A 24,085-nucleotide genomic window follows, 5' to 3' on the forward strand; every position below is an offset into this window, starting at 1 on the left:
ACAAGAACCACAGAAATTAACAGTTACTGGTGCAACCTTATAGCCCATCAATGAGGGAGAAATATAGCATAATCAGTATACAAGGATTACTGAATGCTCTCAGGAAGGGGGGGGCCAACAAGTACCTAACGGTTGAAGGATTTTCCACAAAATAGGTAAATGAGGTGGTTCTGAACTGGAGAGCTGGTTTCTGGGAAAGGATGAAGGCCTGGGGAGGTTATAGATCTGAAAAAATTACAAAAACAATCTTTACGGGCTCAACCAGATATCCATCAATGGGAAGTTATAATAAGCGAAAATGGGCGAAGAGCTCTATTAGGTACCTACCCGTCAGTAGTTTAAAGATCAATCTTAGTTGCGACGGGGGCGAAGGGTGATTAGTCACCAATAGGTAAAGGCAGAAGAGGGTTTCTCTCGTCAAGTGAAAAAACTCGAGATCCAACAGTCTCCCCAAAGATAGAACGCGATATTGAAATGAAGAGGAGGGTAAAGCATGCGTTGAAGCCTGCGGGGGCAAGAGGGATAAAATTCAAAGCGCACTGTCAGCGCACGAATGGCCAAAGGTGGGGGGGGGGTGGGAAAGAGAGAGGATGCAACGCGGATGTAGAGTCTCCGTGCAAGGGAGTATCAGGGGGGGGGGGGGGGCCCTCGTCTCCTCATAAGTCGATGCAGGAAGTGAGCTAGCCAATCGGCAGCCCGGAATGATCAACGCGAAGATATGTAGTAGAAATAAACAAGGGATAAAAGGGAAGATAATAAGGAACAAACACGGCGGCCATGTTAATAGAGTAGAATATACCCGGTTCAAACAGAAAGTTTCCAGCCTTTCCCAATCATAAGGAAGGGAGATAGAGGATAACAGAAATAAGAGGGGCAGAAAAATGAATATGAAAAATGAAGAACGAGGGAAAACTAGGCAGAAGGCACAGGGTCAATCAAACATGGGTGAGATCAGTTAAAATCAGATGAGGAAAGGCCAATAAACCTCAGTCACAAAAAGGAGAGGTCAGGGAACATAGAGAGGACTCATGAAACACAGATTCAAAACAATTAGGGGGATCCCAGGATGTGAAAGGGAAAAGGCGAATATGGACATTAGCCAGTGGGGTCATGTAATAGCATTCAACCAGGGGCAATGTTCATTAAGGCCTTTGTTCACTGCGTTAAGGAGGTAGATCCAGAATACCTCTTTTTTTTAACGGGTCTGTGTGGGATCTTTTCCGGGGTGGGTAACAATTCTCTCCAGGATAGACCACTTGAGATCCTGTTCAGTGTGGTTCTTTTCAAGCCAATGTGGGACCAGTGGGGCAGACAGTTTCTTCGTTCGAATGTTGGATTAGTGTTCCCCGATTCTGGTCCTACATTCCCGTCCGGTCTCTCCAACATAAATCAAGCGACATGGACACAATCACATACACAATGTTGGAGGTACGGCAATTAGTCATTTTAGATAGTTTGATCTGGCGTTCTGTAGTATCAATGGTATCTCCTGTAATAGCATTGGGACAGGCCTGACAATTGCCGCACCGATGGTTGCCCAAAATAGGTCCAAGGCCAGTGATAGCTTTTTGGTGAAGAGAGGGAGGTTCCTGAAGTTTACCTCTGACCAGATGTTTCTTCAAATTTTTATTCCTTTTGAATGCAAAAATAGGTTTAGGGAGTATATAATCCTCATTGCCCATGTTGAGGAGATACCAGCAAGAATTTATCGTCTGTCTCAATTTGTGATCAATGTTGGAGTGTTTGGTCACACAGACTAATTTGTCAGCAAGTTGCTTTTCCTTGGGGAGAAACATGGAGTCACGGTTGAAGTATCTAGCCCTCTAGAGGGAGTCCTTTATAAGTTTCTGGGGGTAACCCCGATGTATGAGTTTCCTCCTAAGTACATCAGCTTGGTCGAGGAAGTCTTTGATGTTAGAGCAGTTTCTTCGAATTCGAAGAAACTGACTGAATGGAATGCTGTCCCTTTGGGAGCAGGGGTGATAACTGCCATACTGCAAAAGGGTGTTCCTTGCAGTAGGTTTGGTAAATAGAGATACGTAGAGTTTGTTTTCATTATGTTTAATCCAAACATCAAGGAACTCCAATTGGATGTTGCTAGAGTGGCCCGTGAACTTGAGGTTCATATCAGCCGCATTAATCCACGATAGGAAGACATCAAGAGAGGTTTGATCCCCCTCCCAGATGAAAAAGATATCATCAATGAATCGGACCCATGAGGGAACATTTTCATGAAAGGGGGCCATTTCATTGTAGATGTTCCTATGTTCGAAATGTCCCATGTAGAGACACGCAATGCTAGGAGCACAGGAAGCCCCCATGCTGACTCCCTGTATCACTGGTTAAATTCAAAATAGTTTTCATAGAGAACTATTTTGAGACATTGGATAATGAAAGGAGCATTGGTAATCTCGGGCTCAGATGCCAGGATCTCTTGTATAACCAATAGGGCTCCCTCCTGGGGGATGTTGGTATATAGGGATTCAAGATCCAAGGTAACCAACAGTTCACTATCAACAGATAAAGACGCTCCCTCGATTCTGGAAATGAAGTGGCCAGTATCTTTGGTCAATAAATTGGAATCCTTTGTCAATGGTTGGAGAAAACGGTCAATATATTTGGATAGAGGTTCTGTGGCTGATCCGATAGTGGATACTAATCGGTCTCAGTGGTGGATTCAAGGTGTTTTTGTGGGTCTTAGGGACCCCATAGATAATGGGCATGCGGGTATAGCTGGGTGTCAGAAACTCCGCTTCTTTGGAACATATGTGTCCTTTATCAACGGCCTCCTCCACCAATGTGAGGATGTGTTTTTTCAGGGTAGATTCAGGGTTATTGCCAATAGGTTTATAGTGTGTCATCAGCCAGAAGAGTATTCATCTTGTCGATATATGTCGGGGTGTCAAAAATCACAATACCCCCGCCTTTGTCGCAAGGTTTGATGGTAAGGTTTTTGTTGGATTTCAGGGTTAACAACGTGTTGGTTTCCTCACTCGAGAGGTTGCTGGGGGGTGTGGGTACATATTTGATGATTTTACATATCTTTTTAGTGACGACTTTCTCGAAGATGCCAACCTCCGGATCCACTACTTCCTACGAGGGAGTGAAGTTCGACGGGGGTTTAAGGCCTGATGGATTTTCTTCAGTTTGTGGCAGGCACCCTCCTTTCTTTTTGGTACTCTGAGTTCCCCTGTTCTGCCTGCCCTTATCCGTTATCAGCGGTCCCCCTTCTTAGTGGGTAAAACGTGTTGCTTACCCACAGCACAAAACCCCCCCAATAGCAATTCGGTATGACTCGAACAACTTTAGACAGTCTTTCGAATACATTTCTGGTTCCCCAATCTCGCTAAAAAGAAGGTGGTTGACAAATAGCTGGCACAGCCATAGTTAACTTAGAAAGATCAAAATACTATGTAAAACTCTATGCAAAATAAACTATTATGATACAATAAAAATGTAGAGGGATCAAATTCACTAGAAAGTACAATCCCAATTAACAGACCAAAACGTACAGGGTGTTACTACCCAGAACTGCGGAGTAACTTAATAAAATGGTTCACTAGACACTTAAGGCAGAAGTAGTCCATCATAACCGGTATGTTCCAGTACAATGGATCTTTTAAAATGAATTGCAGGTGTGCGTGTCACCATGATGCAAGGCACAGACGCGCGCACACACACACAACTTAGGTGTGTGTATCCCAGTGTAATATGCTTAACCAGGAAAATCCAGGTGTGTGCGTCACCGTGAAGATAGTACAAGAGTCAAATTAGGTACAAAGAGCAAGTGTGGCATGGGGAAAAGGCACTTAAAGCAGGGCAACTGACAAGGCTTGCCAGCAAAGCATGCGGGCAGCTGACAGATATGGTGGATTTACCGCTGCGCAGGTCCCAGTTCGCCACAGGAACTCAATCCATTATGAGCATACGCTTCCGGTGGGAGAACCGCCATCCCACCTCCACGAGGGCGTACGCGGCAATCCGGCTACACTGGGCGTGGACCTCCTGAGGGAGGCGCCCCTCCCACCTCAGAGAAGACACACAGCCACCGAAACACTGTCGTGTAGGAGGCAGATGAAATGCCTCAATCACAACTTGCAGAACGGAGCAAATGGACATCAATCGTCCGCTAACCTCACTGCAGGCACTCCGAACTGCTTGACAAACAGCACTGGAGTTCCTTCGCGCCACCACACGAACTACAATTCTGCAGTAAAGGATAGAGTACTGGAAGGGGAGAGGGCTGGACAGTCCCCTGCACCAAGATAATCACCAGTAGTGTAGTTTTGAGTAATAATCACGAGACAACTTGGAGGTGGAAGAGTCTCCTTTATTCCCGGTCATCCACGCTCCACAACAGAATAAACAGTCAAATCATAACATTCCACGGTACAGTCCAGGTGGAACATTCTATTAGAAGGGAGAGGGGAGGAAGGGGCCCTACCCTTGGTGCTGAGAACAGATTCTATGAGTAATATTCCACTGAAGCAGTGGTCGCATCGGTGTTGTACGAAATGCGAAGAGAAATGGATAAGGGGAACACTCAAGCTCCGGTGCTACTGTACCTGTCGGCAGCCTTTGACACAGTGGACCACACTTTGCTGGTTGACCGCACCAGGGCCGCGGGGTGCAGCGGTGAACTGGATTATATTGTTTCTAAAGGATAGATAACAAATCGGTTTGACTCTTCCCGTACGCCTCTACAGAAGTTAAGATCAATCAACCAATCAGGGGTTTGTAAAGCGTGCTACTCACCCGTGAGGGTCTCAAGGGAGGGGCAGCTTCAGGTCTATCAAAGAGCCAGGTCTTGAGGTCCTTTGTGAACGTGTGCACGCTGGGGGGGGGGGGGGGGGGGGGGGGGGGGGGGTCTGATGTTCACCGGGAGCTAGTTCCAGGTCCTGGTTGAGATGTAGGAAAGGCTTTCCCGCCTGTTCTGTTTCTGCGGATGCGGGGGACCTCGGCCAAGGCGAGGTCGGCAGAGCGAAGGTTCCTCTTGGGTACGTGGAAGGATACTCGGTCGTTGAGGTATGGAGTGCCCCAGGGGTCTTCCCTTTGACCCCACTTATTCAATATCTATATTAAACCATTGGTCAGATCCCTTAAGATGATGGGAGTGAACGTCTTCAATTACGCAGACGATATGCAACTGCTGTTTGCGATCAATAGCAGCAATGCAGCTAGGCAGCACTTTCAAGACACCATGCTATTTATCCGGGGATGGATGAATGATAACCATTTGAAACTTAACTCTGCTAAAAACGGAGATGGTCCTTACCAAGAATAGAACTGCCTGTTGGAACCCTGTGTGGTGGCCAAGTGAGATGGGTTCCCCTCCCACTCTGAAAAGAGCAGTAAAAAGCTTGGGGGTGCTCAGTGACAGCAGGTCAGTGCAGTGACCTCGGCCTGTTCCCTGCAACTGTGTCGGATAAAAAATAATTAGGAAATTCCTTACGAGGGAGACCCTGATCCAAGTTATTTTGGCTTTGAGTACGCGAACTCTATCTGGACCTTCCGAAATCCCTCCAATGTAAGCTTCAGTTAATCCAAACCAGACTGCAAGGCTGGTGAACTATCTCGCAGGTGACAAAGGACCTCCACTGGCTGCCTGTGGTACAAAGATGCAGATTTAAGGCATGCTGCACAGCGTTGAAGGCTTTGTATCTGAGCTGCCCAGGCTTCGCGAAAGCTTGAATGTAAAATATAGTCGATAAGAGAACTGAAATCAAGCCACCTACACTACCCGGTCACCCCCACCTATAAGAAACACAGGATTGGAGGCCGCAGGTTCTCTGTCGCAGTTCCACGTGCTTGGAACACACCCTCCTTGGAAATTAGGCAGTCCTCTGTCTACACCACATTTAGGCAACTCCTGAAGACTTGGTTGTTTTTACAGGCTTACCAGTTTTAAGGACTTATGACATCTCAGTACCTAGTGCCAAGAGACCTTCCCGGTGACTGTGCGCTCTATAAATAGCCCATAACATAACATTGGAACAAATATCAAACATTCATATTTAAGAAATCAGAACAGTTTCCTTGAAGAAATCTATTGACAGCACCCAGTCCTGGTGCCTTATTTCTTGGGCTACATTCAATGGTGGCAATTGCCTCGCCCAATTCAAACTATTTCTTTTTAGTGCCCCCGACACCTTTATGCGCGACATACCCATGTCCCATCTACAGTAGAACATTAATACACCTTAGCGAAATGGTCTGCCTACAATTGAGGAAATATAGTGGTATCCGTATCAGCATTATGATTATCTCTAAAATGTGCAGCGTCTACTATTTTGAAGACGAGGCACACAATATTACAGTTACTGACCTCTTATCTTCTCCCAGGCTTCCAGCCTAATAAGTTTCTTCCTCGCCCGAACTGACTACTAATAGAGCTCCCAACGAGAACTATTGTTATGGCAAAAGTGACCAATAACACTCCTTAGAGATAGTGGCACAAATCCAACCTTCGAGTACTAAACTCTCTGGTTATTTAGTCTGAGACGAAATAGCAAAGTGAATAACCTATACATCTGGCTCCCAAAAGTTTGATCACTTATTACATGATCGTCAAACAACCAAACCATCAACCCAAGACCCCCATTGCCCAAAGAAAAGACGAATATAAAAACAAGCCAATGGAACAACTTCAAGAATCAAGATGTTAAAACCAGTTTCCAACAATTCAACAGGATCTACAAATCATCCTACAAGAAGGTCAAGACACACCACTATTCCAACTGGATGTCAAACACAAATGCCAAAGCAAAGAACTGCATAGAATCCTCAACTCAAGATGCATTATCACAGAACATCTACTTTCTAAAGCAACCATGTTGGAAACCATCAGGAATAGGAACCTTGGCATACAGCCGAACTCTACCAATATTAGGAGGAATACAGCCATGGAACCCTGTGGCTCATCCTCGGAACCCTGTCCCACACAAACCTTCAAGAACATACTCTCAAGGACTATTGCCAACCATGAAAAGACAATAAGCAACAACTCTCCAACATCAGGTACCTAAACCCATAGACCTCAACATCTTGTACACAAGACCACCGATGAAGGAAAAGGAAAAAAAAAAAAAAAAAAGAGCTGCGCGCACACACAGAAAAAAACAAAGGTTAAAGTAATGCTATAGTTGGTGAAATTGACAGTGCTATTAACATTTCGAACCACAAACAAACAAAAAAAAAATCCGCCAGTGAGAGTTAGCTTTGTATTAAGGCTTTGCGCAGGGGGGCAGTTGAAATGTGTTCCAAATATTTTCTATTGAGTTCAATTATCCGGTGATAATGGAGGTCGGCGAAGTGGACAAAGCGCCGACTATCACGAGTCTTTAAAAATAGCAATAGACAACCTGGCCCCAGTGAAAAACCTAAATGTAGCTAAACATGGTCCACACGCTCCAGGGTATACTCCATATTTGCCCAGGGAGAAAGCCCCCTGTGTAAAAAAGCAATAGCTGCAAGCTCATAACACCAGTGATAAAGAGGCTTATAAATATACCCTACCAATTGACCACAGACTTGGAGCGGTGGATCAAATGGGATTAAAATCCAATTCCACCCTCTCTTAAGTTTTAAGTACATGTAGCCTACAGAATTTTTTATATTTTTGGCCCGATTCCGTAATTAAAGCTCTGAAAGCAGTGAAATCAGGGTCTCCTCGACATTGTTACAGCTAAGATCTTAGTAACTATGTCTAATCAGCTTGCACTGGTCAACTGCTCTTTACTAAACCTCTCGATCAGCTCAGGAAGGATACCATTAGACTAGACAGCTGCCCAGGTCATTCCCACCTGTAAGAAGGCGAATCTCCCAGCCTCTGACCAGTCTAATTATTGTTCTATCTCGCTTCCTCCCTTGATGAGTAAATTACTGGAAGGACACATCAATAGACAACTTAAGGAGTTTCTAGAGTCTAATAGCATTCTGGACTCCTCCCAGTCTGGGTTTAACCCATGCATAGTACGGAAACCACGCTCATAGCGGTCACAGACCACATCAGATGCTGGAAATCGGCCCTCACTGTAAGTGCTGCTTGACATGTCAGCAGCTTTTGACATGGTATCTCATCCTTATCACAGATTGCTCCAGAGACTTGAAGAGATCACTGAACATCAGAGGACCTAGCTGCCTGGCAGAGAAGCTTTTTCCCTCACCAGATGGGCAGATCTTTCAGATCTTAGGTGAAATCATTTCTTACTATTCCCTGTATTAGGAAAACACGCTTGGAGGGGGAGGGGGGGGGGGTGTAGAGCTTTCTCTTATTTGGCCACCTACTATTGGAATAAACTACCCTCTCACATATGGAAGTGCACAGACCATCCTCAATTTGGAAAGCTTCGCAAGACAAAGCCATTTCTAGAATAGTTCTGCCTCTGCTTGAGGTCTCTTCGGCGCAGGGATTCCCCTCCAGGGAGTGAGTCATGCACATTATAAGTTAACATAACACTGGGCAAGATAGGTCACCCTTTCATCTATGGTTAACAGTCAACATGAACTCTGCTACCCACGAAGTGTATAGTATAGGGTTAATGTTGCTAATACCACAAGCTTGCTTTACCTATGGTGGTTGTATGTATGACATGGGGAGCAGTCCAGCCTTAACTGCCATGGAAGTCACCTCCCCCTCCCCCAGGACCGGAAACAAGTACTCCTGGAACAGTTTCAGGGTATCACCCCTCATCAGCCACCCGCCCTAAGTGGGAGAGGTATGGCCAGATGTGGGTCCTATGCTCACTATACCACGGGCTGAAGCTAGCCAGACTGATAAGCGCAATACCATTTTGTAAAATGTTGGCCTCTGTGGGCTCCCCAGGGCCTTCTGAGGCGAGGGGGGAGGCTGCACGGCCCCCCTCCCTATATAGGCATGGTTGGGCCCCAGTGGGTGGGCTCCCTGGGGCCTCAAGCATGGGAAGGATGGCCGTGCAGCCCCCTCCCCATATAAGGAAATGTTGGCATCAGAGTGGGTTCCCCAAAGCTTCTGGCAGCTCAGGGGGGATGGGGGGGGATGGGTCATGCCCCCCTCCCCTTTATAAACCAGCCCCAGAAGTACGATCCCCGGAGCATAAACCAACATATGGGGCTCAGCTGTAAAACATTTTGGTGGGGTGGAGAAGGGGCTGATTTATTCCACCCCTCAAGATTCCTTCTGTGTTTTATTTTGGTTCCCACCCCCACCCCAATTTTGGCAGGGGTCCCTCTAGGTCCCCCCCCCCCCCAGGGGCCTACAGAGCCAGGGTATACCTACCCTGCCCTTTTATATTATTTTTTTGTGCCTTCAGGAGGGTGGATCAAGTACCAGCAAAATGTTTCTAATGTTGTTGGTAGCCAATCAGAGTGTTCACCCGAGTCAGACTCCCACTGGAGAGTGATAACCCAAGGTAAATAAAACTCACTGAGCCAATCAGAAAGCTCCATTTTTAAAATGGGGCCTCCTGTGGGAGTCAGACTCTCGCGAGACCAACTGTCCAAATATCTATTATTTTTTACCCTCAATCTCTCAAATACTACTGAAAGGATTTACACCATATCACAAAAAGCATAATCTGCGGACCAAGATCTTGCTTCCTGAAGAATTTGGTGCTGGTAATCAGCCTTTGGTGTAGCCCATCTTAAAGAAGTCTACGGAAAATGCATGGGGTTTTAGAGTTTTGACCATCACACCTCTAAAACGCAAATCAATTAACCCAGTTGATCTGGGATTAAAATGAAATATTCACACTTTCCAACCCCCAACATTCTCTATTTTTTTTCATCCATTACCCCCTCCGCATTACTTCCGATTACCTGCAGCTCCTTGGCTAGGCACACACTCCACATTGTCAGCACAAGGTAGCCAGCCCTTTGGACAGCAGGGGCCTTGCAAGGACATGGCACACACATGTAATGCTTAAGAAAGCAATTTTACTTCCTATCTATGTGATGCAATATGCAATCTGAAGCTCTAAAGTGCAAACTTTTCCTGTCAAATTTAACAAATCCCCATTGCTAACCAGCATAACAAAAAATAAGACTGAACTACTTCCCAGCTCTACAAACACTTTCTAATGTTGATTTTGGAGCACGTTCAAGGACACTTTGAATCACAACAGTTGGTACCCAATGTTGGCTCTTTCTACAAGGGTCATTGTTTGAGGGGTATTAAGGAAGTATTCACCCTGCAAGATAAAAACCTATGCTAGTAACTTTAGTCGCAGGAAGAGGGACTACGCACCACAGGAACCGTGGTTGCTCTTAAGATCATTTCTCGGTCAGCCCAGTAACTGCATTCTGGTCTCCTTATTGCCTGCCGCCCACCACCTGCCCTTGCTAGCCAGACCGTAGCACTCGCGATCAGCTGGGGAGAGGGACTACACTCCCCACGCTGCAACGGGCCTGGGCATGGGAGGACCCGTCAGCACCTGCTCGCGACCGAAAGAGACCGGGCCTGCCCCCCCCAAATTGGTAATTACTAGTAACAAGATTGCAGGCTTGTAACGGTAAGGGGGTGTGTGTCCTAGTACCTTCGCCTCAAACCCTCAGACTAGCCCAGAGTGACTTTGATAACCTTTGGACTAAGTATTTGACTGTGTCTAATATTTTATACTTACTTCTGATGTGTGGTGGACTTATAACATCTGGGACAATATTTATTTTATTTGCACATTGCCCATATTATTAGATTTTGACCATTCGTTTATTTACGAGCAAACAAGATCTGTGGCACGAAATAAGTATTTTTGGTTGTTTCTTGTTGAGGAAACTTGTATGTTTTGTTTGGGGTCAAGAGCTTTTCTAGAAAGTTTGCACTTGGGTAAATATACTTTCCACTAAAATGTGCAACTGGACTTTTGAGAACCCTAGAAGACCTAGATTTAGCGCCTTAGTGTTGCGTGTGAATTACAGCGGGGTTAAAGTGTGTTTGTGTGTAATATTGTGTTACGGTTGTGCGGAGAACTAAGATAACTAATGGGGAAACTGAGGACAGCTGGGCTTGCTGGCCCCTCAATAAGCTCCGCAGGTTCTGTAGTTACTATGGATTCATTCTTAAAGTGGGCTGCATCGGTAGTAGACAAAGAGATAGAACTGGTAAATAGGCGCTTATCATGATAGCCAATAACCTCTCATATTCCCCACCCTTTAGATACATTACAATAACACAGGGAGAAAATGGTTTATCAATTAAATGGACTAGGATAAAGCCAAATGTTTTTATGGAAAACTGTTGATTCATTGTAAAAATGATATTGTAATATGTGCCGTCGGGATTCGACTAACAATCAGATCATTACGGCTTTCTGTAATTTTACCTCTGAAATCTCACAGGGATTTTAAAAAAGGAGCAAAAAATAACAGACCAAAAACGGTGGGCTGGTTGGATTCAGAATGCACAGAAGCAAACCGGCAACTGAGACGCCATGAAAGCTAGAGACAGAGAACTAACTGGTTTTAAACCGTAGGGTGATATATAAGCAGACCATGGATAAAAGAAACAGGGAGATACAAATTGAGGCATGGGAAAAACTGACAGGCCGCAGATACAAGGGACTCATTTTTCAGAGGTTTTTAACTCTGATAAGGAATTCCAACCTATATTAATAAACAGTGGTCATATTGGTACTAGAGAATTATTAGATGAAAATAAATATTTAATACAATTGTGAAAGGCCTGATACCAAGATCCTGGACAGCAAGTATTGTCGTCCCGATATTTAAGAAAGGTAATCGGGGTGCTCCAAAATGCTACCGCCCGATTTCGCTCCGTGATACAGCTTCCAAATTGTTGAGTGGGATATTGTTGGAGAGGCTGGAATTGTGGGCAGGGGAATATAATATTCTTATCGAAACACAATATGGGTTTCGTAGGGAAATAGGGACCCTAGGACAATGTGTTAATTTACACGTTCCGATTAGTAAATACACTATTGTAAAAAAAGGGCAATTTACATCTTACCAGCGCCTTCGATTTGGTAAATCACTCCAAGCTGTGGCAAACTTTGATTCTCGCTGGTGCACCGAAGGAAATTGTTGTACATATATCACAAATTTACAGACGCCTGAGCGCTAGAGTTCGCTACGGGTTAGATGGAGAATGTACAACAAGTTTTAAAGGTAACCCGGGGGAATCAGACAAGTCTGCGTGCTGGCCTCCTTACTTTTTTCACTATACATAAATGGGGTTGATGAGGTATTACAAAACTTAAATGTTGACGCACCGAAAGTTGGAAACCGCTGCATCCCGATTTTATTATATGCGGATGACGCAGTTATTTTAGCAAGAACTGCAAATTGTGTTCAGCTTCTCATACAAAAATTCGCAGATTTTATGTCCGAAAAAGATTTGGTGCTAAACTTGGAAAAAAAAAAGAAGGAAAAAAAAAAAGTACAATGGTGTATGGCCAAGGAAGAGCAAAACCAAAAGGTTCATCGTGTAAATAATGTCCCTATTGAGCGTACAAATTCTTTTGTATACCTAGACTTAGTTTTTGCAGCGAACGGCATTGAACAATGTGGGGAAAAAAATGTATTAGAACGACAGGCATTTTTTAGATTCGCAAAAAAGAAGATGGACAATAAACCGATTAGAGAAATTAGGACCTTATATAAGAGTAAGTGCATTGGTGGCACCTGTAATGGTTCAGCATTGTGCTTTTTAGGTCTCGCCTGGCGAACGCAGCGCGAAGCGCTGCTATCGCCAGCGAGATCTATTGTTGCTGACTTGCCTCGGAAGGGGGACAGGAGATGGGCACGCGCAGGCTCTCGGCGGATTTGAGTTGGTGTACGCGCTTACAGCCACGCGGCGTGCACATCTCCTGTCCCACTTCCCTCGCAAGCCAGCAAGCAGTTTCACTTTCGTCCTCACCAGCCTCATGTAATTTTTTTTTTAATGTGCTCCAAGCACGTCGCGCTTTAAATGTACAACATGCAATTTTGTTTTTTTTTTTTTAAATGCACACGTGCGCTCCAAGCGCGGCGCGCTTTAAACGTACAGCATGCCCCACTTACCCGCTCTTGTTGCATAAGCTAAGGCTGTATCGGGGTGTGCAGCTCCGGGAAGAGAAGTACCTGACTGAGGAGAACAGGTCAGTGCTGTCTCTCGAGGCTCCGAGTAGCAAACACTAATGGGATTCCTCGAGCACTTTGCCAGTGCCCTTAAGAGCTGTGGTGACGTCACGTGCACTACCTCCAGGGGAAGGATACCGGTGTCCCTGGATGTGGGCGGGCGCGCGCTCCGCGAAGGCCGGATCCGTTCAGTGCGTGCACAGAGGGCCGCACGCGCCCCCGGTGCTTGTTCTTTTCCCACGGAAGGGCTCTCCTTGGTGCAGGGCAGGCTCCGCCCCCACAGCCCATTCCTCCTCCCCCGATGAGGAGCAGCGACGACCAGAGAAACTTGCAATGATGAGCAGGGAATGTGCAGGCTGCTGCGGGTGCAGGAGCGGGCTGAACTTTCCTGGCTCCGGGAGGCACTTCACGGCTGGGGACGTCTAGGGGCAGCCGGAGCCTCGACCCGCAGACAGACCCTACCCGCGGGCACCGCAGCTGCTCTACTCCAAGATCTGGCACCACCAGGCTGTTCTCCTACCCCTTGAGCCTCCCTCCCTTCCTGGGATCTCCCTCCTTGGGGTCACCCACCTGGAAGCCCCAGGGCTCTCCCCGGCGGCACTGAGGCTGCTCTGGAGAGAGCCGCGGTGTACTGCGGATTGCGCTGCTCGGGCTCCCCGCGTCTGCTGCCCGAGTTGTCTGCTGGAGGATGGCGGTGAAGGGAGCATGTTCGGGCACCGGGATGCTGCTGGTGACGGTCAACGTGGGCACGCTATTCGATGATGTGAGTACTCCGATTCTCACCTTGTTTTTACCCCGCACGAGACCTGGAGCTGAACAGTGCTGTGCCATGACAACTACCGCTCCATTGTGCTGTGCTTACCCCGACGAGTCCGGGGTCAGGTCAGCAGGGTGAGAGCGACAGCTGCACTCGGGCCCTCTCATGCTGGGGGTGGGGGCGGGGGTGACATAGGGTGTGTATGTGGAGGAAGAGAGAGTAAAAAGAAACTGCAGTTCATATATAGAGGTGTCCGTGTACAGGGAATAAATACACTGCATGTTGAAAGTGTATACCTAGGCTGAGTGTAAATTCAAACAAGCATTTGCAATGCATTAGGTCTCGCATTTACGCGAGTTTGAGCTATTGACATTGCAAATAACAATGCCTATTGGCATTGTCATTTGCAATGCCAATAGCTTTAACTCGTGTAACTGCGAGACCTATTGCATTGCAAATGCTTGTTTTCTAAGGTTGCTAGCAGTATCAAATTCAACCTCTACTTATAGTATACATAAAGAATTAGGGGCCCCGTATATTGGTGATTTTATAAGCACTATAAGTCTAAATACCTGGCATGGAATTTGGAGTAAGGAGGGCACAAAATTCACGCAGGACGTTATCCGAGATTCTATTGCAATAGATCACGGGAAGAAACTTTCTCGGTTGTTATATTTTAAAAACCTTTTGAACGAATGTGATATAAATATTGACTCGGAAAATCCGTCCCATATACAACAGTATGAAAAAAAAGCACTTAAGACAAATTTGATTGAGTCACGCACGTTGTTGCGAGAAGTTGATGCTAATATGAAACCCTTGACAAAGGAGTATTATGATAACATTCGGGATAGGGCCACAAAATTATTTGTTACAAGTCACAAATACAAAACATAGATATTATCTCCCAAGACTACGTATGGGTCAGGCCGACGTTTTAATAGCTTTTCCGAAAGTGGAGCCGAAACGCCCATGCGATGGCATCTTAAATCGGACAACGCTGCATTTCATTCTTTTTTACGATTTTTATAGAAGGATTAGGAAAGAATATTTTACACCATCTGTTTCGAAGGGAGAGGCTATTCTCATATAAATCTGCCTTTGAATATATATGTGGCTTAGTGGATCTGTGAGATTGCAATACAGTGGCGTGTTTTATTCAGAAGGCTATTAAAGTAAGACAGAATAACTCCCATTTGGAGGCCCTCTTATATGAAGATATTGTATCACAAAATGAAGAAAATGACCAAGCGCAATATTGCCGATAGCTTGTGATAAGATTGGGTTACAGAAAGACATTGTTTTAAGAGGAGTCTATGTGTTTTGTATATTTTTAAGTGTATAGTTTGTGTTTATTTAAACAATGAGTGAAATTTTAATCAGGATAATTTTATTCAATTCATTGTATGAATGGAGGTTATTGTAAAATATATATATCAAATTCCTAAAATAAGTGCCCCCCGGGATTAATGAATGCAAAAAAAAAAAAAAAGTTAAAAACTTATGTATAGTATGGCATTATTAATAACATTTTACATAATATCCAAGAGGTAGGGTTTTATTTTATGGTATCTAAGGGTTTCATAAAATTTACTTTGTCATCTGAAATCCCTATTGCTCATCATATATTTTTACGGATTTGTAGTGTTTATGATTTTAGCATGCGTTTATGGTTTTGTTTTAAAACCGAATAAAGTTTTTTTTTTAATTTTATTACTTAAGCTTTAAATATATTTTGTTACAGAAATTCACTACATCTGGGACAGTGATGATGGTGCTGGAGTTTAAGAATTCAAAATGTGAAAATATATTAAAGCTCAAAATACCTATCCGACACAATTATAGTACACACTGCCCAACAGAGGTAAGCACAACTCTACAGAATGTAGCTACAGAACTGGGTACATTGATGAGAACAATGCGGGGGGAGGAATGGAGAAAGTCATGAGTGTGTTGCCTGTGTTAAGAAAGGCGTGACAAATCGGGAAGTTTGTTTGTGAATATGCGTGAACGTGTTTTTTTTAAACCAACGGCTCGATTCCAAACATATGTAGTCTAACTGGGGCAGCAGAAAGTAATTTGGCAAACATCCCCTTAACCATAAAGTATATATTTTCTAGGAAGTCAAAGAAATATACAGTGCAAAGTTATATCAAGAGAGTAATCACACATGAAACCATCAATAATAATAAACAAATCCTAGTACTACTGGTTTAGGTGACAAGAACTCGTTCGTGTATAAATACGTGAAATTTTGTTTTACATTTTCAATTGTGGAATTCGTCCATCCGAACGAGACTGCGAGGGCGATCTTTAAAGGCGCACACTACCCTGCGTTAAGTGAAGCTCTGGAGGCGTAAAATCCCCACGTTTGTAATCCCAATGTTTGCGCCACTTACGCCAGTGGTAACCTACAAAACAAACAATGTACGACGAGACTCGTGACTGCCACCCCGTGACGTGACCGTGCAAAAGCGCAGTGGGGACACAAGGTTAGAGATGTTTACCTTGAAGTAGCCCCCCTCGTAGAGGGTATTGGGGGGCCCGAAGATCGCCACCTCCCAGTTATAGAGATCCGACTCGTCCACCAGCGTGATCCTGAAACCTTCGACAGGCTCCTCTTGCAGGGACTTGAGCTCCAGCATTAAGGCCTTCTGCGAACTGGTCACCTGCTGGTGTGCCATGGTGGAGAGAGGGCCGCAAGGTGCGGCACGGGATCTTCAGCAGATCAATGGATGGTGGGGGCTCTTTGCCCAGGTGTTTGAAGGATAGGTGGGGTCGTATCCACACAGTCTACGTGAAGGAAATTCTTCGTAACCCAGGGAATTTTGCTTCAAGCAGATAAGAGGGGCGAGCCGTGTACCCCAAGGATGAGTAAAGTTCTTTCACTGGAGATGTGCGAGGGGTACCCTCACCGAATAGTGATTGGCAGGCATCCCAGGCTGAGGAACAGAGGGTGCTCAGTGGCGTCGCCAAACCCGGTTTGTTTTGATGGCGCTTCTTAGTCAGGGGCCCGGGTTCAGTGACGCGGCCGGGAGGGCAGCTAAGCCCCGGCGTGTGGCGCGGACAGCAGCCGGTGTCCGCGGGAGACAGAGCGCACTTGTTTATGTGTCACAGAGGCACACTGGGTGCGCCGCGGCAGAGCTCCCGCGGGCCCTGTCTCTATTGTTTTACCGCACTTTCCCGGGCCCCGGGGAGCACCGGCACAGCGGGCCGCCGCCGCGGAGCCTGCCACCGGGGGAGGCACTGAGGCTTGCACTACGCGTCGGCTCCTGCCGCTTATTGTTGTGCTAATAAAGGCTGAGCTTCCGGTCGTGCCGTGTTTCCGTCCGCGATCGCGCTTTGTCCCTCGCTACCACCCGTAGCCTTCCTTGACGGCGGCCGGTTCGGAGGTTCCCACGTCCCCTGACTATCTTCCCCACAATTCCAGCTGCTTCGCGTGACTGAAGCAAGTCAGGCTTCCTCTCAGCGCTCCTCTCCACTGCTCTGCATCTATGTAATACTTCCTTTTGTGACGTAAAATTATCGACGATGACGTCATGACGCCATTCTACAACGTACGATCAGCTGTTCTTTTTCCTTCCTCTCTATGATCACTTCTCCGAGTCGAAACGAGATAGAAGAAAGACTAGGCTATACGGGTTTTCTGAAAGGTTAAGGTATTCTTAGTAAACGGTCCTTTTATTTTCTGAAAGCCACGTGGCTCTTCTATTTTGGGATTTTAGTTTTTTATGCGTTTGTATATAGCGCGGACATCACCCAGAGGTGTAAGAGCATTTTACAATAGAGTGAAAGAACTGTTTACATGCGAAATTATAGTGACAAGGTAGTAGGTGACAAGACGTGTAGCTACTACCGTTACTTATGGTGAGAGTTATGTATTTATGAATCCCATGTTCAATACAAATTACATATTTAGGAAGGTTAATGCACTTAGGGTTACATAAATACATATATACAGAGTTGGTAGTTCAATTTTATTTGCATAAGTTAATTAAACCATTGTATTACAATAAAAAAGCATTTAAAAAGAAATCATAATTCATAAAGATTACAAGTTCTGATAAGGTGCAATTGATAATTGCCATCGTTTGACTCGGGGCTTATTTTAATGTTTGCAGTTGACCGTTGCTCTGCAGCCTGCCCAGTAGGATAGTGTCACCCCCCTGGCTATTCAAATTTCCAGGTCTTCTCTCCTTTCCGTGCTCCTCGTTGGTACTATTTCTCTTATAAAGTGCTTGTGCTTTGCGATTTAGTGGGAGATTATGACAGATTTTTATTTGTTACAGTGCTAATGTTATGTGCCATCTAGTGACTCAGGGGCTTATTCTCATGTTTACTTTTGTCCATTGCGCTACGTCCGACCCGATGAAAGATGCCGCACGTCTGGCTCATCTGTTATCCCAGTCTCCTCAGGCACCACTTTTACTGGCTTTGGTCCGAATTCTCTTATAAAGTGCTTGTGGATATATGTTGCAGTTTTGTGGCAATTTAGAGAGCTAACTTTTCTTTGGGTGAAAGAGTTGGAAGTCTCTAGACTCAGTTGCTGCATCCAAGGCAGGGTCCGCGTTCTTTCAGGGTACTGTATTTAAAGTAATCCACGATCAGCCTTTGGACTATACAAGGGCTAGGTCGAGGGCCAGTGCGGCGATGAACAGCGTCCCTGGACATACTGCCGAAGCCTCGAAGTATATATATACGGAGTTGAAGCGAAAAGGTTGGTATATATCTAGAGGGTGTCATGTAACAAACAAAGTTTTTTTTTTGTTGTTGCAAATTTTATATTACGCGGACATGGCCCGAAAGCATCAGAGCGCTTTACAACAGTAGCATGATACAAGGGTATACAGCAAGTTAGTTACAATAATTACGTTCAGACATATTGCGTTGTAGCTGTGACCAGGACAAAAGCAGCCTGGAATGACGTTTTCCATAATTTTCGCACAGGAGCAAGAGTCCATATAGAAAGTGCCTTGGTATTCATTCCACAAATAGCTGCCAGACACTTACCTTTGACTATATAGGGCATGTCATCAGGTGTTCCTTCACCCTCCATCAACGCCGTTTGGAGCCTGTCCGGCTGGACTCACCCCCTCAGTAGTCGTTTCTCCCAGTTGTCCTCATCATCCAGCCACCGGGTCACGTGCTGTAAGTGCACTGCGTAGTGGTAGTAATCCTGCCTAGGGGCTTCCAGTCCCCCCCTCATAAAGCTGCTTCAGAGTGTTCAAGGCCACTCTTCTACGATGATCGGCCCAATATAGGGACACCAATACAGAGTTCAACTGCTTGCAAACCCAAGCAGGGATTTGGCACAAGTTTTGGAGCACATGTAGGCTACGCAGCAGCATCACAATCTTAGACACCGCCAGCCTGCCAATCAGTGAGAGCAGCAGAGTGTTCCAGAAGGTCACCAACCGCTGAAGCTCTTCAACCACCCTCTTCAGATTGAGGGATAGCAATTGAGTATCCTCAAGCGCCACCTGCACACCTAGGTATCAAAAGTGTCCCCTTTCCCAGCGCAATCCAAGGCTCAGATGTCACTCCAAGGGTAGGGCAGTCAAGCAACCTAGTGGGAAGAGCAAGAGGGAACCACACTCGATCTCATAGGGCTCTTTTGGTAGCTACAATACCACAGTGTCCTTCATGAGCCAGCTCGGTGATCCGCTGTCTCAGGCTTTCAGGTTTGACGATTCTTTTTTTTTTTGTATTATTTTTATTTGCATTTTTTTCCTTGTCACAAAACAAGAACAACCAAACAGACAGGTCATCACTGGTCATCACACCCACTTTGCTTGTCTCCCACCGCCCCCCCTCCCCCTTAATACGAGGAGCCAGTTCAATAGTTGCTCCGCACCATTGCACCATCGTCCTTAATGTTCGTATCCGCCCATGCTTCTGGGCTATCCATGCTCTCCGTGGACCGTGTAGGAACCCCCTCCCAGCCACCCTTCTAGGGACCCCCCTCCAGGCCATGATATTTCCTCCACCTAGACCACACCCTGCTAAATTTCTTGGGACATCCCCGTGCCTTGTATGTAACCCTTTCTGCTGCCATGTAACGGTCGAGGCCCCTCCTCCATTCCTCCAGTCTGGGTGGCTCGGGCGCTCCCCAGTATTTCGCCACGTCCCTTTTAGCTACCACTAGGGCCAGAACCAAGAAGGTCAGCAGTGGGCGAGTGAGATCTACATCGTTGGTCATACCCAGTAATACCAGTTTGGGATCTTCCTGCAATGGAACCTCTAGCACTTTACCTAGTTCCCCCAGGATCCCTCGCCAATACGTCTGAATCTGTGGGCACTTCCAGAGTATGTGATAAAAGTCCCCCCCTTCCCTTCCGCATCTCAGACAGGTCGTGTCCCCTATCTTTCACATTTTGTACAACCGTATTCTGTCAAAGTAGGTCCTATGCAGGATATTAAATTGTATCAGCCGCAGCCGAGACTTAATCGCCACTTCTCGTGGATGTATGAGAACTGTGTTCCAATCCACTTCGTCCATCTCACCCACTTCTTTCTCCCAGGTAACTCTAAGCGCCCCCAGAGTGTCGGGCATGTTGTTCATGAGGGTCCGATATGTGAGGGACACCGCTTTCTCTATCATGTGGTCCTGCAATAGGCGCCCCTCCAAGGGTGCGTATTCCGGGAGTGAGGCCGTCTGCAGCCCTCCCGCCCTCCATGCATGCTTCAGCTGAGCATATTTGTAGTACTGCGTGGGGAGTAAGCCAAATTCCGTCCTAAGTACAGAGAACGACTTCAGTTCCCCTCTTACTAGCACGTCCCCCACTGTCGAAATCCCAATGGTGTCCCAGTGTTTGAACCCTTTCAACTTATTCAGTTCCGGTAACCAGGCGCAGTGCCATAAAGGCGTTTGTCTAGTAAGTTTCTTATCCCATCCAATCACCCGGTTCGCCCTTTGCCATATCGCCAGGGTGAGTCTAGTTGCCGTCAATAGCCGTCCCGTTCCTTTACCACCATATAGGTAGTGATTGTATGAGTGTGTGCTCATGGCGAACCGTTCTAAAGCATATGTTGGGTGCGTGGCTGGGACATGGCACCAGTCGTTAATGGACACTAGGTGTTCCGCCCAGTAGTAGGTTTCAACGTTAGGAAGTGAGATCCCCCCGCTATATTGGTGTCGCTGCAGGGTCTTTAGCGCCACCCTGGGTTGCTTGCCTAACCAAAGGAAGCTACGGACCTCTGAGTGATTCTCCCGGAAGACCCCTCTGGGAACTGGATAGTATTCATTTTGGAACGCGTACAGGAACCTGGGCAGCGCCATCATCTTAAACATGGCTGCGCGCCCCAGGATCATAAGCGGCAGCCGTCGCCATCTGTTCGCGTCCTCTATGAAGTTTTTGAAAACCCTCCCTACATTCCTGTCATATGAGACGTTCTGGTCAAGCGTTAGAAACACACCCAGATAATGAAACCCTTCCTTCGTTGTCTGGAGCCTGTCCGGAAGACACGGCCACTGCTGTTGCCCCTTCGGGTCGTACAATACCGACTTGTGCCAGTTAACCCTGTATCCCGAGTGGGCTCCGTACCGCTCTAGCTCCGAAAAGATTATCGGGATCGTCGTGGCCGGGTGGGTAACATAGAGAAGGACATCATCCGCATAAAGGGATATTTTTTCCTCCATCTCCTCCTGCGGTCCCTTTCGAAAACCCCTAATCCCTGGGTGTTGCCTGACTATTGCCGCCAGTACCTCTATTGTCATTGTGAAAAGCAGGGGGGACAAGGGGCACCCCTGCCGTGTGCCCCTGCAGATAGGGAAATCCCCGGAGGTGACCCCATTTACTCTCACTCATGCTCTTGGATCCGTATACAGTAGTCGTATCCATTGGCGGAAGACGGGTCCGAAGCCCATTCGCCCCAGGACCCGCTCCAGGAAGGGCCAATGCACCGCATCGAATGCCTTCTCTGCGTCCAGTGAGAGAAACCAGTGGGGATCCTGCCTTCCGCTCACCTCCTGTAGCCAGTTATGCGATCTCCGCAAATTAAGTCTCGTCGCTCTGCTTGGGAGAAAGCCCGTCTGGTCCAGGTGAACCAATCCCGGGAGCACCCTCCGCAGCCTGAGGGCCAGCACCGTCGCCAATAGTTTCACTTCAGTGTTAACAAGGGAGATCGGGCGATATAAGGTGCACTCCTCTGGCTGCCTCCCTTTCTTAAAGATCGGGATGATCGTGGCCAATCACAGGTCCGGGGGGAGGCTCCCCTCTTCTCGCGCTCCCTCGAAGAGTGCCAGCAAATGGCAAGCCAGAAGGTCTGCCGTCTTTTTAAAGAATTCCGCCGGGAACCCGTTCGGGCCCGGCGCTTTCCCCACCCGCAGCCTGGTCAGCGCCTTTTTGACCTCGTCTAACGTGAGGGGAGCCTCAAGCTCTTTGAGGTCCACATCTGCGAGCACTGGTAGGTCAAGATCTGCCATGTACTTCAGTGCGTCGTCCTGCGTGCCCAGGTCCCGTGCCGCATAAAATGCCCTAAAGTGCGCCGCAAATGCCTCTGAAATCTGAGCATCGGAACGCACCAGGTTCCCCTGCGCATCTCTCACTTGCTCTATCCACCTCGCGTCCCTCTCCTTTCTACTTAACCACGCCAGCAACTTGCCCGACTTGTCTCCGATGTCATATAGACGGTGGAGCGTCGCCATCGCCTGTTTTTTGGCTTCTCCCGTGGCGAGATCCCTATATTGCCGTTGAACGTCGAGTAACTGACGGAGTGTCCCCCGTGCCTTACCAATGAGATATTCTCTCTCTAACTGTAATATGTGACGTTCCATCGTCTGCAATTCCCTCTGCATTTCCCTATTGTCTTCTGCAATCCGATCCTGGACCCTACCCCTCATGACCGCCTTCATGGACTCCCAGAAGGTCACTGGTGACGATACCGAGCCTTCATTGTCGGCTAAGCAGACTTTAACATCCGCTCGTATGCCCTTCAGTACCTTCGAGTTCTGCAGGTCCCACGCTGATACCCGCCAGTGCCCCTGTCCTCGTATCCGGTTTCCTATTTTCACCACAAGAGGGGAGTGATCTGATAAACCCCTCGCTTTATACTCAGCTAAATCCCCCCTAGCCAGCATGTGTCGAGCCATGAAGATATAGTCCAGTCTGGAGTACACCTTGTGGGCACCAGAGAAAAATGAATAGTCTCGCTGTTCCGGGTGTAACCATCTCCAAAGATCTGTCAAACCTATAGCCTCAATCATGTTGGCAAGGGCAGTCGGGGGTAGGTCTCTCCCCCTTTCTCCCGTTCTGTCAAGCGTCAGGGCCATCACGTCATTAAAGTCGCCCCCAAGCACCTGCACAGTGTCCGACGTATCGAGCAATATTTCCGTGACTCCTTTCAACGTGGCTGCCTGGAGTTTAGGTGGTGCATAGGCAGACACTATGGTGTACTCCTTCCTTCGCCACATGCCCCAGACCCCCACGTATGTCCCCAGTGAGTCCGTCCACGCCTGTGTCACCCTAAACGGATGTGTTTTCCTTATCAGGATTGCCACTCCTCTCGAACCTTTAGTGAATCCCGCATGTGCTAGAACCTTGTAGTGCCCTCGCGCTAGGAATCTACAGTTACTCCCCATAAGGTGTGTTTCTTGCAATAACGCAAAGTCTGGGCCTAGCTTCTTAATGTGTGCGTTTACCAGGCCACGTTTGATTTTGCTACCCAGCCCATTTACGTTCCATGTTAGGATCGAGAACCCTTCCCGGTCTAGTTCCTGCGTTACCTGGGCGTCAGGCATTGCGTCTCCACCTGTGGTGAGTGGTGTGATGGCTCCCTGTTGGCGGCGAAGCCCCGTGTCATGTCTTGTGTGCCGGCATTGACCTGTCTCCGTCCCTTTCCCACCCTACCTATCCCAACTGTCCCTTCCCCTCCCCCCCCAACTCCCAAACCCCCCAAACTGTGGACCCCCAACACTCCCCTGTCCCCCCCCCTCCCCCCCTTCAGTCCCAATTTCCACGGAAACAGGACTGCTGGCGGAGTAGGCCTGTCGCCCTCCCTTGCAATCCCCCCTGTCGTCAACCTATCGTGTACTCTCTATGTGGTCAGTACTAAAACATTCCCTATTCACCTATCCCAAGAACACAAATATATTGATGAAAAGATGAGAAACAAACAAGGAATAAAAGGGGGGTGTAACAACTTGCGTGCTCCATCGGTTGTAAGCTGCACTCTTTACTGTCTAGTCTGTCCGCACTCAGGAGTGGGAGTCTTGGGTATCTGGTCGCAAGTCCTCCGCGTGACCCGTTGCGTCCCGCTCTAGGTCACGGATCGCTGCTT

At 47.1% G+C, this 24,085-nt stretch overlaps 1 protein-coding gene across 3 annotated transcripts in view; it reads right to left on the minus strand.

Moving 5' to 3' along the window:
• UBE2R2 (ubiquitin conjugating enzyme E2 R2) overlaps positions 1-17,412 on the minus strand; it is a 149,225-nt gene extending 131,813 nt beyond the window's left edge. The window contains exon 1 of one of the 3 annotated variants that reach the window (XM_085628841.1): positions 16,315-17,412. In XM_085628841.1, the coding sequence (XP_085484967.1) occupies positions 16,315-16,491 (177 nt within the window). In that variant the 5' untranslated portion in view covers positions 16,492-17,412. Of the gene's footprint in view, positions 1-12,993; positions 13,024-16,314 lie in introns of those variants that run through there. The other 2 variants (XM_085628840.1, XM_085628849.1) reach the window with 2 other exon arrangements.
• Positions 17,413-24,085: the final 6,673 nt, after the last annotated feature.

This window comes from Triturus cristatus, chromosome 2_1, assembly GCF_964204655.1.
Source record: "Triturus cristatus chromosome 2_1, aTriCri1.1, whole genome shotgun sequence".
NCBI classification, from domain to species: domain Eukaryota; kingdom Metazoa; phylum Chordata; class Amphibia; order Caudata; family Salamandridae; genus Triturus; species Triturus cristatus.